At 44.5% G+C, this 16,619-nt stretch overlaps 1 protein-coding gene across 1 annotated transcript; it reads left to right on the forward strand.

Annotated features, from left to right (window-relative positions):
* The first annotated feature begins 1,644 nt into the window (after window positions 1-1,644).
* On the forward strand, window positions 1,645-16,124 carry LOC131291502 (carbohydrate sulfotransferase 5-like). Its single transcript, XM_058320721.1, has 5 exons — window positions 1,645-2,413; window positions 4,330-4,908; window positions 12,938-13,117; window positions 15,705-15,906; window positions 15,993-16,124. Exons 1-5 carry the CDS (start codon window positions 2,181-2,183, stop codon window positions 16,110-16,112), a joined length of 1,314 nt encoding a protein of 437 aa, XP_058176704.1. The 5' UTR covers window positions 1,645-2,180; the 3' UTR covers window positions 16,113-16,124.
* The last annotated feature ends 495 nt before the right edge of the window (window positions 16,125-16,619 follow it).

The raw sequence follows: 16,619 nt of genomic DNA on the forward strand, positions 1-16,619 counted from the left end.
ATCAATCTAGTCCTTTTTGGGAATATGCAGACTAACTGATTTACCCGAGTTTATTCCAAGAAGAGTAGCATTTATTATGTTTCAAAAACAATTATGACAGCAATTATCATTCAAATTGAATCCATCGTGGGTCACTGAAACAGTGAAGCAAGTCCTTCTGAGGTTTTTCCGCACTTTCCCGGCGGGGAATTTATCGCGGAACGAACATGTTTGATGTTCTGATAATATTTTTCGCAAATAGCGCCTGAGACATGGCTGATATCATGTATTTAAAGCTAGACAGATTAATAAATTGGTGCATTGCGACCATTACAATATATCTAACGTATTTGAGATATTCAATTGGCCCAAATGAGTTGTTTTATTCACAGGTTCAAGTTTTTAAGACCCAAGACTAGCTCACTTTTTTCGCTACTCGTTTTTGGCGGAAAAAGGCGAATTCTCTCCCAAAATCCGGACGAGATATGCTCACGACCTCTTCGACAGCGGGTCTTGTTCTAGCGGAGAGGAAATTCCTCTCCTCTCTTCTCACGACGAGAGCTGGTAGAAAAACTAGAAAAGATGGATAAAATGTAATATATGTAAGCGTGAAAATCGGTTGAAAGAATCAATAGTTATTAACAAATAGGCAGATTTTGGCTTTTTAGTAACCGAAGTTTATTCACCTTGTTCCCGGTAGAGTGCTGTATCTTTTTCACACAATTAGTTTTCTCAAAAACTAGAAAATATGAATAGATCAATTGTAAAACTAGGTGTTTGACTTAAAGTTTCAATAAAATAGATTTCTGATACAGGAATCATATGATTGGTAGCAGTCGATCAGTATAAATGTGTTTAACATCCTGGTTTAGCTGTTTTTTGTTACAGAATTGAGTTCAAATGTTCATTACGATTGTTTGTTTTGGGTACCATAAATTCCAAGATGGGGCTATGTTTACTTGTCAAATCGCTCCACATAAACAACCTTGGGAGTAACCTTGATCTTTAGAATCCGTCAATTGGGATTCGAATCTTTGGAATCCGTCTAGGGATCGAATCTTCGAATCTTCCGAATCCCGATTCTGCCAACACTACCTTGCACCACCTGCGATGGCAGATGAAAACATTACGGATTCGAAAGGCGTACTGTTCGCACTTGTCGTCGATGCGTGCGCTGTGTGTTGTGGGAGCATAGAAATTACCATATTGTCGGGCGTGTAAATTGTCGGAATGCGGTGAAACTGAGCAGCAACAATGTGTGCAGGTGAATATGTTCCAAACTCCGGTACCAAATGGTCCTCCCGTTGAGAGGTTGAAGCAGCAATCTGTCGGGGTTGAATGAAGTAGGATTTGTTTTGTTTACAAATCTCTTCTTTGCAGTGCGTTCGTTGTGCATTTGAAGAGTTGTTCTTATCCTTTAATCGTGTAGCCTAAGCGAATCCCGTTGCTCAGTGAGGAAAACATCAATCCACGTAAGCTGTGCATTGTGAATCATAGCCATCCGGCCCTAAGCCTGTGCAAAACATCAATTGTTGGTCCGACGGTGCCCAAAAATCATCTGTGTTCGATCGCATTGTCAACGTTTAGTGTTGTGTGTTGTTTTTTTCGTTCTGCGGAAGGGTGTTTCCTTCTCTGGCAAGCAGCATCGTCGTGACTGAAGGAAAAGTGAGTGGATGAATGCGGTCAGGAAAACATAAAACAACGTCCGAAAAACGGGGTCACACGCCTCAAGCTTGGAAGCTGTGTAGCAGCGACGGTACACGGAAAAGTGGTCGGGAAAATAGAACACAACATATAAAAAAAGGTGTAGTGCAGTGCGCTACTTCGATCGGAAGCGAAAGAGAGCGTGTGTGATGTAGGGCCACAACGGGTGGAAAGAGTGAGAAAGGTACCCCCCGACTGGTTGGAAAATGCCCCACTGAGGGAAAGGTGTGTGAAAGGTAAAAGTAGCATAAATCAACGTAGCCCATTGGGGCAGGTAAGCAAAGAAACAAACAAAGAAGCCACCTCCGTTCGGAAGCTGGAACGGGCGACGGCAGTTCGTCGCGTTCGGCATACACATTGCTCGGTAGGATGTGTCGTTGGTGAGTGAGGAAACTAGCACCAAGTGGCCCCAGGAAGTGCTGTATCGAATGTGACGGATCGCTGACTGGCGGCCCCAAGCTGCACACAGTCAGTGTGGGTAGTTTGCATACTGCTGCATGGAGAAAGTAGGCCTTACGTCCGCTGCCTCAACTGCCACCAGTGCACGAACCCGGGAAAGGATGTCACGCCGAAAAAATCTGGCCGGCCTGTGCGCGATCGCCGCCGTGTGCATTGTGGTGCTGTACGCAAGCCAGCGTTACACCTCCAACAACTACAGCACGGAGTACTTCCGGCCGCGGGAGCGTACGGCCAATCAGCGGATACTCAACTCACACAACAAGTACTACGGGTAAGTTATGGTGCGCCAAAGCGGTCGTTTAAAGTTTTTCTCCCCTGGACCAGGTCGTGGGGAAAGGAAAATTTTCTAACGAAATTCCATGCTTCAGTTCGACGGAAAATTAAAAAAGAACGCAACGCAACGAAATCCAAAGCGCTATAAAGATAGAAAAGGGAAGCTGACTTGAACCACTTTTGGTACTGGCAAAGCGCAGGAATGCGAGTGGCTAACGTTTTGTGTTGCAAATTCGCTCTCGGGAAATTCCGTCTCAAAGTATGCCATGAAAAACGGAAGCACCCGAATGCCTCTCTTTTGCTTTACCAAAGATCACTGTGAGGTCGTAAATTGAAAAATGTTTCTCGTGCCATGCACCGTAACAACGTGGTCAAATATGCCGTACCTCGAGGGCAAGCGCACATAATTTTTAAAATACTTTTTGTTGTTTCCCAGTGCTATTGATTGCTCCGACGTTGCATGCTGCCCGCGAAAAAGTTGTTTATCTATAAAACTTCTGTACGTTATCCGCATTGGAACGTGGGATGAGTATAACAAGTGAAAGTTTCGCAAAGAACCGTCGTTGTAGCCGTTAGCAGGCGTTGCGCGCAGGCTTTCGAACATTTTCGAATTCTCAAAGCGAAGCGGTTACGACAAAAGTCGTCAAACTACTTTTCACTCGTTGACCGACTCGACACGGAATCCCAGAACACAGCGGTGATTCGGTCAATTCACTTTCCATTTCACGGCTGCTAAACTTGTTCCTATATATCAGCAAAACAATATGTTTACCGGTTTATGCTCATACGAAAGTTGAACCGATTAATGCGACAAATGCTGAAAACCATCACTAGTTAACCCTTCAAAGCATGGGATAGCAAGTTGGAAATGACGTTTAAGAAACGTACAATGGTAACGATGTGGAAGTTAGACCTTGTGGAATTTATCCTCTAAATTAAATGTTACATAAAACTCAAAGTATTTTTAAAACATTCAGTTGTTTCTTTTATATTACCATACTCACTTCATTCATTCGATTGTTCGAGTTTTAATATTTCGACCTTGTCGCTACTTATGTTACTGTATGTGTTATATATTAAATAGTTCAATGGAAGTACCTGATTGGTAAGGATTTTTTTCTCTTTTAGATAAATTCCATAATTTTCGACACACGGGATAACGTTTCCTAGTTGATTTGCACTTTTTATAGGCAAAAAATCATCATTACTAAACGATGTATGACATTGATGTACTCAAACATCTAAAATCTATTGAAAATGAAAAAGAAATCTATAAATATAGTATAAGAATAAAAGTTTGCACATATTGTACCCTAAAGGGTTTGCGGTTCTCTTGCTGACCCAAATTATTGGTCACGTTTAACAAAATACACTCGCATCCAGGGTAGTCTAACTGCGATGTCTTATGCATACAAACCGTTCAAAAACAATGGTGATCATGATTTCATGCCCGTTGCAATGTGTCGAGATCCGTCACCCGACCCCCCGCCTCGTCAGTCCGTCGGAACCGTTTAGTTCAATGCACTCTTTAGTCCATAAGCGCTCCCGAACTCTGCTCCATGGCGCGTGGGAGCTGATGTGACACGGCCGATGAACAATGTCTGGGAGTATTATGCTAATATTTTGCACCGACACAGGGAGAAAACTTTCCGCTGGCCAACGTCGGTAACCATGGTCGGGCGGGAAATTTATGGGTTGTTGCACAAAGAGTCCCATTAGGTGCCTTGCAGTCACCCGTTGCATCGGATCTGTTTGGAATTTGGGTTTGGTGACTGTTTGCGAACGGAGCGAGCGTGTGGTTAGCGATTTACAATACAGATAAGAGAAGGGTGTTTTTAAAATTTAAATGTTACCCCGGTGTTGTGCGCTTCATAACTCAGCTCATTGTTTTTGGTGTGGTTTTTTTTTTTGCAGGTCTCGATCCTACGGTGGCTCGTCTGGCACCTCGTACGACTCGTACCCGTCGGTGCACAACTCTTCCATCAGCATCGAGGACGTGCTGAACTACCAGCGTGTCCTGATCGAGGCCAGCTTCGACGAGCGCTCCTTCGCCGGCGAAAAGTTGAAGGACCTCACACCGGAGACGGATGGGCGGCCGAGACGCAGCATCATCATAACGACGTGGCGCTCCGGGTCGACGTTCCTCGGCGACATTCTGAACGCGCTGCCCGGCAACTACTACCACTACGAGCCCCTGCTCGACTTCGACATCGTGCAGATCCGCGGTCCACCGAACGATAGTGTCGCGCTGCACAACCTGCGCCATCTGCTGCGCTGCAACTACAACGAGATGGAGAATTACCTCGACTTCGGCCGGACGCACAACTATCTGTTCAGCCACAACACGCGCCTCTGGCAGCAGTGTCTCCGCTTTCCACAGTTCTGCTACGATCCCAAGTTCCTAGGGCCGTTCTGCCAGCTGTTCCCGCTGCAGAGCATGAAGGTGGTGCGCCTCCGGGCGGCCCTCGTCGAACCGCTGCTCGAGGATGAGAGGTGAGGATCAGTAGATATTTGCATCAAGGCGTACCCATTATATTATGATCACTTTCTGGTTCAAGCAAAAAAAACATCGGGCATGCCAAGATTTTTCTACGGTCAACATGCGTTATTTTCCTCCGATAAGCTACTGCCTTCCTTGCCATTACCGTCAGTGACCCCATTCTTGTACGAGCGTTTGCAATAGGATACATCTATAAATTTTACTGTCCCCTCCATCCTGCAGGTACAGGATGCCAAACCGTACAAATAGGGGATTTTTTTTCCTGCGAACAACATGTATCCACCGACGACAGAATTCCTGTAGCGAACAGTTTTATTACAAAAATATTTAAATCACTTTTTCTTTGTGGGTCAACACGGGTTTACGGCAAGAGACCGGAGAGTATCAAATACAGAACGGGAAAAAGTAATTCCCATCATGGTGGAATATAATTTGGCAACCGGATTTCAACCATTTTTGCCGCATTGCCTTTCCTCGATAACGAGCATATTTTTCGCCGAAAAAAAAATCAGTCTCAAAAGTTGTTTGAATTTATACAGCTTCACACGAGTAAACGATCTCGTATCAATCGGAACGGGAAATGTTAATAGTCATTGGCATGTTGTAAGCAAAAAATACGCTACAAAATGTGATAAATATCCACTTCACGCCATGCCCCCAGAGGAGGGGGTTTTTTGTGTGGCTTTTGTTGTTTTGAACGCCTCTTGTATTGAGCTATGCGAAAAAAGAAAAGTTTCCCATATGGAAATATTAATTTTGCCGTAGGAATTTCTTATCGCGCAGAGGTGAACGGGTATTTATGTCTAGGTTTATGTTTTTCTATGGAAAAGAGAAAGGCGAACGTTTCGGTAACAAATGTATTATAGTTGATAAAAGGCTTGCGTTTGTTATTAGGTTAGGTTATTACAGTAGACTCCTGAAACTGTCTGTTCGAAACAATACTCGGAGATGAGTTGTAGTATACTTGTAGTAATAGTTTATTTCCGAATAACATTCGTAACTTACAGTTGTAGATATATAATTTTAATTTTATTGGGTTCGACTCTGCGTTCTTTCCACATTAGATGTTTTATTTTCTAAGCTAACTAGGCTAATTACTGTTGGTTGGTTCGTTTTCGAACGGTTGTTTTTTGCGAGAAAATAACGAATTGCAACTGGAAGAAAAGAAAAAATCTTTTCAAAATTTCTTGTTGTTTCTAAAAAAGCGTTTGGAAACGCGTATAAGAATGACCTTAAGAAGTTTGCTTTGGATACGTTGAGTGAGTTTCATGTGTGACATTGCGCAATTTAATTAAACAGAGCAAAGGACATAATTGGATGAACCAGCGCTTTAAATACTAACAATTTGTTTACGAGACATAATTATTATTTTTCGTTAGTAAGCAATACAGACATTTGATTTTTTTCGTATTCAACGCAAAGGTTGTCAATGTGGTCAAAGGTCATCCTCTTCTGCTATTCTCTCCAAGATAATTAAACTTCACGAAATTTAAGTATTTATGAATTTAAGTTGACTGTCGTATAGTGTGCTGGAAGTATGTTTCGATTGAAAATATAACTTCCAATTTGGATCCGTTCATCATTTCTTACAAAGTTACGCATATTTGTTCAGAGCCAGGATGTGATTTTTAAGTGTTTTTTGATTTTTAGGTGTTAGACAAGTGCCTTCATGGAGATACTTTAGTCTTCTAGAGAGTATACTGTATTTAGGACTGCTTTTTTAAACAAACGTTTTCTTTTCCCTAGTTACTCACCTACCGAAACTGGTCACCGTTAGATGCGGAGATTTTAGTTTTCTTTCTCCACCGCTGAAATTTAACGTCTTTTACAATGCGTTAATCACTTTGCTTAACGAACGCAGCTCCCGCAATGCCTTGGGAAATGGCAAAATCCGAAAACCAACCAACCGGGGTCGGCTTCCCGATGCTTGGAGATTATGTTTTTCATTGCTTGACTCCACCTTGGGCGCGTGTGCCGGCTCGATGACTCTGCGAACCGCAAGTAACCAGCTTTAAGTAATGGTGCACAGGTTTTGGTAACGGTTCTGAAAACCAGTTGTGCGGTTGTGGCTGTTTCCCGTGGAAATCGGAACAGATAGCTTGTCTGCTAGAAGAAGAAAATTCCTTACAATTGAAACCCATTGCTTTTCGCGTTCAATCTAAACCGCGTTTATTGCATCAAGGGTTTGAGCTCTTGACTGTTTGGGGGTTTTTTTTATTCGGTTTTCCACTGCAAATAATGGCATGGGAACGATGATTAATCATGGACGCAACTGTTGGACCGAATTGCGCCGATTCCAAACGGATTAGTTTATGTCATATTTATTTTCGGACTACCAAAAACCCAAGCCGCTGTGGCAAAACCTTGGTTAAGGTTAAAGTTACCGGACCTTTAACATATAAATAACCAAAGGGAGTGCTGTTAGGTGGACAAGGATTTAAGCCGATGCCCGATCAATCGGCGATCAATCACTGCCGCCAGAGGATCGTCTTCGACCCCAACTGCTGCCTGTAGCCATGTGAAAGCATCCGTTTGCATGCTCACTAGAAGAGGATCGCATAAGTATATGCAACCCTTGGGAAGTCAATACGGGTTGTAGACTTTCGGATTTTTTGTTTCCATCGGGATGAGCAGCGATAGGATTTGGTCAGAGGCAATCAGGTCTTGGGTTGAGTCTGCCCGGTTGAAATCCGGTGTTTTCTGAACCTGTCATCCAGGTGAAAGTATGGGTTTATGATGATAAAAGGCCTACGTTTTTGTCACAAGTCCCTCAAGTTGAGCGCACGGTGGTGGGTACTTTAAGTCAACTATTTTCAAGCGTTTTAAACCGCTTGGTTTCATGAATCAACGTTTGCGAGTCATCGACCATCGATGCTGTGCGTTGGCCTCTTCGCCATCTTTTGCGAGCTCTGCACAATGCAGAGGCATTGACTTTGGTGGTGGCGGTGGCGATTACGCGATTGTTTCGCTCGATGATTGTTGCACGCCGTATCGGTTTTAAGAACCGGTTACCCGAGTCCGTGTACTGGTTTACCTTCTATCCGTTGGTGCTGGTGGTTGTTGTTGTGTGTTGGCCGATCCGTTTCTGTAACCCTGCGGCGAGCTCATACACCTGCGTGTGGTGCGATCTTTTTAGGCTTCTTCCATATCGGGTGCATGGAGCACACCGTGTCCATCATCCGCACAAAAACTCATCAGTCATCTTTCCTCCGAACGAGCTGAATAATTTGAAGCTGACGTAGACAGCTAAGCCGCGAAAAACGCTCCTACTGCGAAGTATTCGAGAATGCAGGAATGTGTGCTCTCTCGACGGCAGTGTGGGATATGTCGGGGTTAAAGCTGTTAGCTGTACGATCTGCGAATGAGATCACCTTCTCCCTAGGGGTGGGTACTATGTTCGGTAAGACGATCGTTTGCTGACACATTTGTAAGACGACCATCCCTGCCCAGCCAGCCTACCGCTCTATCGAAGGTGTCATGACACGACACAGAGTGGCGGTACTATTTTATGCTCTCTAACTCGCAAGAATGCTAATGGGTGAATTGGGAGATGGAGCATGTACGCCGCAGACCGTAGTCCGACTTCTTTATTTTAATTGCCTCTCGGTGCTCACGTCTGTTTTGTTTGGTGTGGTCTGAGGAGGGTAGCATAAATGTCGCGTAAGCTATCACAATATCTGATTCACCGATACAAGATAGTGGCTGGTAAACGTTGCTACATCCGCGTGCCATGGGAGGAAGGAATGCTGACATGCTTGACCACAGCAGATGGTAGAACAATCTCATCAGTTGTAAGCGGTACCGCCATAATAAACCGGGTCCAATGTTGTTTGCTTGGCGGTCGTTTTGTCGGAGCAAATGATCGGAGAATGTACTTGATTCTTCTTTTTTTTGCGTTAGAACTTTTGCCATCGACGGTGAAAAACTCCCGTAATCCGCCCGAGAACATGGGTGTGTACCGTACGTTCACTGAAAAAGGGGGCCAACCAAGATATAGCTACGGGTTTGCAATGCTCACGGCAGCAGGTATCATTGCAGGGTCTCGATCTGAATCGCTAGCCGTAACGGGGTTTCGATCATCATCACACACACAGTCTTTTTGAGAGCTCCGTTACAGACGATCGGGTCGTAAATGATTTCCACCAGGCTCTCAAAGGCTCAACGTCCGCGGAACCGTTCGGAAACGATTGGCACCTAACGGAAAATCGGCAGGCCACCGATTTCGGCCGCCAATAGGTTGCGATTGAGTGTCGTTAGCCAAACATTAGAGTTCATATTTTACTTCTAATTAATTTATGCGGTACAAATATTTTCATTTTGAGCATTTGTTTTTCTTCTTTATTCGCTGGATGCTGTTTTTTGTTTGCGAATTTTTTTTATAGCTTCATTTGAAGTAATTTCCGGGCCACACTTTCACCCGCGCTTGAATCGACATTTGGGACAGTTTGTAGAAAGCGACCACCAAAAGAGGAGAGGGCCTGCTGATGGGGCGGAAGTGAAATGAATCGTTTTAATTTCCCGTTTAATTGCATCGGATCGCAAACTCGAATGATGGCTTGATGAGGTTTTTGGGGTTGATGGATTCAAAGTAAAGAATAAAAATGTATTGTTTTCGATGAAAGTTTTGCTCAACAGATTCGATCGGTTTTACGTTCCGTTTGGTGTTGGTAAAGTTGAGCATAGGTTAGAATTAAGCCACCTGATACGTCGTTTTTATAGTCGGGATCTGATGGTAATCAAAAAGTGCGTCAAAGAATGGTATTCATGGCCTCGTTTCTGGTTTTAAATAAAAGTATTTGGCATTTATTCCCAAATTTTCTCGATAGTTTAAACATGTTTTGAACAATCTGCTTTGTTAGCCCCCCTGCTTTTCGATGAAGAAATTCTTAATTTTGTTTGATGCCATGTTTACAACAATTCGTTTCCGCTTGTGCATAGGGACGGCTATTAGGTTGCGTTGATAAACCTTGTGCCCTTCGGTGATAAGGTGATCGCCAAGATGGTACGTGTCTAACTGGCGAAAAACACAAAATAACACGAACACTGTCGCCCTTGAACTTTCGTGGACCCCAACGCGACGGAGTGTTACATATTGATTAAACATGCTCGTTTCGGGCGGTTGGATTTATTCTTGCAGCGCGACAGTTTAAAGGTTTCTCCAGTTTCTTTTTTGACTGTGAAATACAGTTCGTTTGTTGACCGGGGTTAGATAATCCACAACATCATAAGGTGGTCGCAATGAATCAAAGCTCCTCCTTGGAAACAGCACGACGTGAAGCTCTTTCCTGCTTATCTGATCGAATGGTGCACTGTTGACGCGAACTGTTATCGATCGCTATTCGATGTAATAATCCCTTGATTTAGAGTTTTGATTTTGCCGACCAAATCAGTCCTACCTCTCGAGGCTCGTTCGCGGGACTAAATTTAACGAAATGAGGTTTGAGGGCAGCCGTTTGTTTGGTGCTCGAGGGTAGAATCGCTTTTGACGTAATTCCATCATCTTATCAGGCAGGCACATAAAACAAACATGATTTTGCGTGACCGGCTGGAAGTCCTACCGGCTAGTACCATCGGCCAGCGAAATGGGGAAAGCTAAAATTAGACCGCGAACGTAAGGATCCGCAGTCCCATCGACTGTGGACGACGGTGTGGTGTTGGGCTTGGACTTCCGGATTCAATACCCATTCGATGATTATTTAGCCGACATGACGGGGTGGGATACTTGGATGGAATCGATGAATTGATTTGTCAGGAATGGGAAGTATCACCGCACGCCGCCTCTAGTCGTGTCCATTATTCTATGGTCAGTTGATGAAAATGGTCTGGTTTATTGTGGTTTTTTTTTTATAAGTTCTAAAACCTTTTTGCATAATTATTGCGTGCCTCATTCTGTGAGTAGCTCTCTATCGCGCATATACTAGTATAACATGTACCTTCCATGTTAAAATAAACACGATGCTTTGCCTTCACTGTCGTCGGTCGAGTGGACTCACTTTTGCCCAACACCAACTGGGGAGATATTGGATTTTCGGTGGGAAGCCACAAAAGCTAATCGGTAATGCGTTCTGTCACGTCGACATTAAGCATTCGGTACCGTGCTGGTAGCAAAACGCTATGGAGGAACTGAAACAATGACCTACATAGTCCTTGTGTTTCATTCGGAAGTTGTAATGGAAGTTTAGAATACACTTCTTTTTCGCTTGATCTGCTTGTTTTTACCTTGCTTGAACCTATAATTGGATGTGCCTACCTTCCGAACTGCCTTTCTGAGTGTCCCGCAGTGATCTCCTCGTGCATTATCGCCGAATTGCGAGTTAGTCTAGCCGTAAGTACCACGTTCCGGACATGGTCTCTATCTGCTATTGCGTCTCTATGCCTGCCCTCCCATTCGTGGCGTGCAATTTGTCTTCGACCAAAGCGGTGGTTCTTCGATAACCTTCCGCCGAGGCTCGGCTAAATAAGCTTTAGATTAGCGGGAAGGCAAAAAGCCTATTTTGAGTGTCTAAAAAAGAGGGCTTGCGAACCTAACGCCACTCACTTACCAGGCGGTCCGTTTTGGTGGAATGGGGGGTACGTACCCTTGACATTATTCGCCATTTGCTGCTCCCCACTCCCCCATCCCACCGGAGGAGGGTGGACGTTTAATGTCACACTCCGGTTGTTGGGGTGGAATCCGTGCGATTGTGCCTCGGCCTGGTGAGCATCAATCGGCTTGGACAATGCACACGTCACTAATGAAAACGACTGCTTCTTTCCTTATGCTATAAGCCCCCTGGCGGGGAACGCCATTAAGGGAACCTGGTGTGGCAGTTGATTGGTATCGATTAATGTCAATCAGTTCGAATTGATAATCGCTGCACGTTGGAGGGTTGGAGGGTTGTTACGCGCCCGGTGCCGTCGAATGGCCGTTTATTATCCTTCCGTGACGAACCCCATGTTTCAATTGTTAGAGCGTTGTTTTATGCTGGTGTCTAAGCTAGAAATCTGATCGATTTGTCTGCCTTTGAGGGATCTCGAACATGGATGGACACAAATGTGGGCATTTCAAGTTTAATTGTTTTTAAATTACGCATCGACCGTCCATTTAATCTCAAGGGACAAGAGGATGTGTTAATGATATAAGACCTCACTTGGTAACTCAAGATAACATTTCCACAATGTTAGTCAAAAGTCTAATATCTAGGATTATAAAATATTGAAAAATGGTGAAAAAGTTCTGAATCGAATAAAAATCGAAAGCATCGTAAGATAACAGTACAAACACTTCTGTACACAGTACTTCTGCTTCGCGGATTCGCAATATTATACAACCATGTGGCAATTATCGATAAACACACACGCTATCGGAAATAAATCCCTGCCCGCAATCCAATGCCACCAAATGGCACCTGGCTTTTTTCCTCGCCAATCTTATCTCATTAAAATCGCATCACTCGTGTCGTGGCACCGGCGTGTGACAAATCAAAACCCTCAACCGATACCGACGTGTACATATCATTACGTGGCCACCTCAAAATCCCAAGCAACCCCCCCCCCCCCCCCCCCCCCCCCTTCCCCAGGGGATATGGGGACGGTTCACTAAAGTGAATTAACATGTGCCATTGTCGAGTAACAGCATGTTTTTCCGGCTCGGTCCGTTGCGGTATCTATTTTCCCATCCGGGTTGGAGTTGGTCAACGGCACCCATCGTTTGTGGCGGGAAAATATAGTAATTAGATTTGTTCAGTTCCGTAGTTTCACCACCACAACCAGATGTACCGACCGGATTGTTTTCAGAATCACTTCCACAAACGTTCGGGTCGCGAAATGGAAGTAAATCTGCATAGCACGGATGCAAAGTGGCAAAATAAATGACCCCATGCGGTGCGGTCCACAAATTACCAAAACAAAAACCATTCACTCTATCCCCTCTGCCATATTTCAAAGAGCTTAGATTGTATTTAGTCGATTCTGGCAACAAAACAATACTGTGTTTCTACTAACTAAAGCTTTTCCCGTTTTCTCCCGATTTTTTTTCTCCAGCCTCAACGTGCGCGTGGTGCTTCTGATACGGGACCCCCGGGGGTCGCTGCAATCGCGAAGGCACCGCGTCTGGTGCCCGGACCATCCCGATTGCTACGACCCGGTCACCGTGTGCGACGACATGCAGCGGGACTACGAAGCCGCCATCCATTTGAGCGAGCGCTTTCCGAAGCGGTTTCTGTAAGTAATCCAGGGTGCGGGAAGGGGTGGGAAGGCAAGCGCACGATAGAACGGCCAGAGAACGGTAATCGATAACCCAGTTCGATCGAGAATGATGGCATCTCGGTCGTTTCGGTATGGACTAGATTTCACTGGGAGGCTATGTGTCTGGGTGCTAGGTCAGTGATTTCACCCCGCACCGTGGTATGGTTTGGATTCGTCTGAAACCTTCAGAAAAAAAGCCTCGATGAACTTTAGAACATCTTGGTTCGGTAAAGCCCGTCCGAATGCTGTCGGTCAATAATCGATGCATGATGAATGATGCCCGCCCGGCTTGAGTTTGGCTTCGATTCTCGAAGGCCCACACAAAAACGCCCGGCCATGCTGTTACGATCCTCGATGCTGATGGTTTTTGCGCCAAGTTTTTTTTTTTTATACTGGCCAATATTCACTATCCAACCTCGTTGCAAGCAAGGAGCTCTGTCGGAATCGAAGCCGCCGTCCCTTCTCGTTTTTCGGCAGTCAATTTTTCATCGCAGGCCTGGAATTTCAAATCGACGTGCCTGGAATTTTAAATTCAACGTTGACCTCCGGAAACGTTTGGGTTTTTTATGTACGTGGTTTGAAATCATTGTTTTCCGCGCTTACCAACTGCCATAAGGCGAACTCTGCAACAACAAACAACAGTTACACTGATCTCGCGTTTACACTCTTCCCCTATCACCGAGCGCAGTAAACAAATGTTGCAAATCTGCATCCCTTGATAAGTGATAAGAAATAAGGCCATTTTTGCTTCCCTGGTAGCAACACGTTGTCAGACCGGACACGAGTTTTATATTCTTCCTGTTGACGGGGTATCCATATATCACGCAGGATCAACGATGGAGAAAACCGATGGAGTTGTTTTCTGATGGTTTCTTTTCTGTTTTTGTTTTGCATATGGAAAAGCAAACTCACTCTTCTCTTGTAGACGCCATCGGCGTTTGAATAGTGGACAGACTTTCTATCGTTTCGCGTGACGAACGCGGACTGATTTCAAATGGGATTTAAGGTTATGTGAGGAAAAATGCCCCCCTTGAGCGGAAAACATTAATTTCCTGTAGTCCACTCAAGAAAAAATACCCCTGGTTTTTACAGCTTTTATCGAAAACGATGATTTTTAAGAGCACTTTTTCCAACGAGTCATTTAAAATTGTGGGGCAAAATGGCCCCGATAGTGAGACAGAACGCGATCCGTTAATAATTATTAAATTGGAGCTATTTATCAAGACTTGATATTTTGTTAATTATATGCAATTTCAACACAAGGTAAACTAGAAAAAGAAATTGAATTCAAATCAATTCAAAATGGGGTCCCAATTACAAGTAAAAATTTATGTTAGTCCAATGAATTTATCTCATTCATTTCAATATGATACTTATATAAAAAAAAATATTGGCGATGTAAAATAGGTAAATTTTGGGTATTTTTCCTGATGTTTACAACAGTGTATTCTGTTCCACATAAGCCGGTGTATATTGCCTCGCGTTGTTTTTTTTTACTTTTACAGAATGCGAGGGCTATGAATACAATTCTGCTCAGAATTAATTAATCAACATATTCAGGTCTCAATGTGTGCTTGGTATTAGCATTTTATTTTATTTTAACACTTGTTCTAGCTTAAATTACGTATTACGTACGCCAGAAACGTATTCTTTTACTACATTTTGTTTTAAATATCGCAATTCAGCTGTAAACATGCCGGTGCATTTTAACCCACCGGGGCATCTTGCCACTCTTTTCCCTATTTCGGATTTAGTTCACCGGGGGCTGGTTGTTTCACATTGGCACGTGGTACAAACGTAATTTGAAGCACGAGATCACGAATTTGCATTGCCATTGGGAATGATCGAATGAATCGTTGCAGCAAACTTCGTTTGTGTGTACCGTTCCTCGGCGCTGGAGAAGGGTTAATAATGCACTTTTGCAATACGAAAATTGTCACGAAGCCCGGGCCATTTGAATTCCGTCCCCCGATGCCTTTCAATCGATCAAACCGATCGGTAGTTGGTTGATCTTTCTTCGAGGCACAGGTGACCGGCGGTGGGTCGAAGGTTTCCCTCAACCTTTCCTATCCTATCGTCAGCTCGGAATTACGATAATCATTCGCACCCGCCGCCCTCCTAGATGCCAAAAATAGGGAAAAAGTACTGGATAGCTCGGGTGACGCGAGGCGAAAAGTGAAAGGAAGTGTAGTCTGAAGCGAAAGGATGGAAACACGTGGTGAAACATGGGCGACGAAATGTTTCATCATAATGTTTCTAATTATTTTGATTATATTTTCCGTTCCCCGGAGCGTGTGACCGGTGTGCCGGTGCGAAGCGTTTGAAGCATTAGATCAACACCCCCCCGGGATCACGAAAAGATCATGTCACAGGTCATTGACCATTGCAAAATTATGTGTGCTATTAATGATGGAAAATTTCCACGGCCATACGAGTGAAACGGGAAAGCAAAAATTATCAACAACCCAAGAAATCCGAACACGACCTGAAAGAAACTTGGGTTTTAAATAGATTAATTGCATTGTTCTTTATATTTTTTTTCTCCTAACAAACAAAATACTAGAGTGATACGATATGAAGATCTATCGTTGGATACGTACGGCAAAACCAAAGAGATTCTGGACTTTTACGGGCTTCCATTCCATCCGGAGGTAAAGGCGTTCCTGGACACGCACACCACGCAGGACATTGGTGGCGTCAGCTCGACGTACCGCGACTCCAAATCGGCCCCGTTCCACTGGACAAAGGAACTTACGTTCGACTACGTACGTATCCCGGAGAATGGCTGGGGCGAAAGTGTTTTCGCTCGTTAAGGTGGTTTATTTTACCGCTTAATCCGTTCCTCTTGCAGGTACAAAAAGTACAGGAAAGCTGCGTATCGGCGATGAGAAACTGGGGCTATCGGAATGCGACGAGTGAGCGCGAACTGTACGACGATTTTAACCCACTGCTAAAGTACCGATTCTCGTGAGACACCCTCCGTCCAGCCGGGTCGATGCGATGGGAAGTTAATGAAGACGATGATGGTGGCGCTGGCGAGACATACGACGATGCCTTCCGTGTTTTGCCGCAGTGTGTTGCCGCCAACAGCCGGCCAGCTGTGTGGTTCGTAGATAACACAATATAGGCCGCCGTAGAAAGAAGGATACGGTCCCGACAGTGTGCGACCGTGAACCACGATGGCAAGTGCACTCAGCGCGCGCTGCACCCAATGAGGCATCAGATGCAGCATCTGTGATTATAATGACACTACAAGCGGAAGTACCCACGATCGCGATCGTGTGTGGGTGCGCAATAGGGTTAGTGGAATTTTCAGAAAGGGGTGATGCTATTCGGAAACCTGGACAAAAGGACACTTGCCCTGGAGACGGGAAGGCAGGCAACTAGGCTATTATGGTATGCACACTATGTTCTAAGCTAGAATTAGATACTGCGCAGAAGATACGCAACGAAGTGCGATGGACGAGCCAGTGAGGGA

This window comes from Anopheles ziemanni, chromosome 2 (assembly GCF_943734765.1).
Source record: "Anopheles ziemanni chromosome 2, idAnoZiCoDA_A2_x.2, whole genome shotgun sequence".
NCBI classification, from domain to species: domain Eukaryota; kingdom Metazoa; phylum Arthropoda; class Insecta; order Diptera; family Culicidae; genus Anopheles; species Anopheles ziemanni.

What these genes read in the sequence shown, in the direction of transcription:
- LOC131291502 (XM_058320721.1), top strand. Translation starts at nt 2,181, where the DNA reads ATGGAGAAAGTAGGCCTTACGTCCGCTGCCTCAACTGCCACCAGTGCA. An exon ending in TCACACAACAAGTACTACGG is followed by an intron (nt 2,414 to 4,329) that starts GTAAGTTATGGT and finishes TTTTTTTTGCAG; the next exon opens with GTCTCGATCCTACGGTGGCT. An exon ending in CCGCTGCTCGAGGATGAGAG is followed by an intron (nt 4,909 to 12,937) that starts GTGAGGATCAGT and finishes TTTTTTCTCCAG; the next exon opens with CCTCAACGTGCGCGTGGTGC.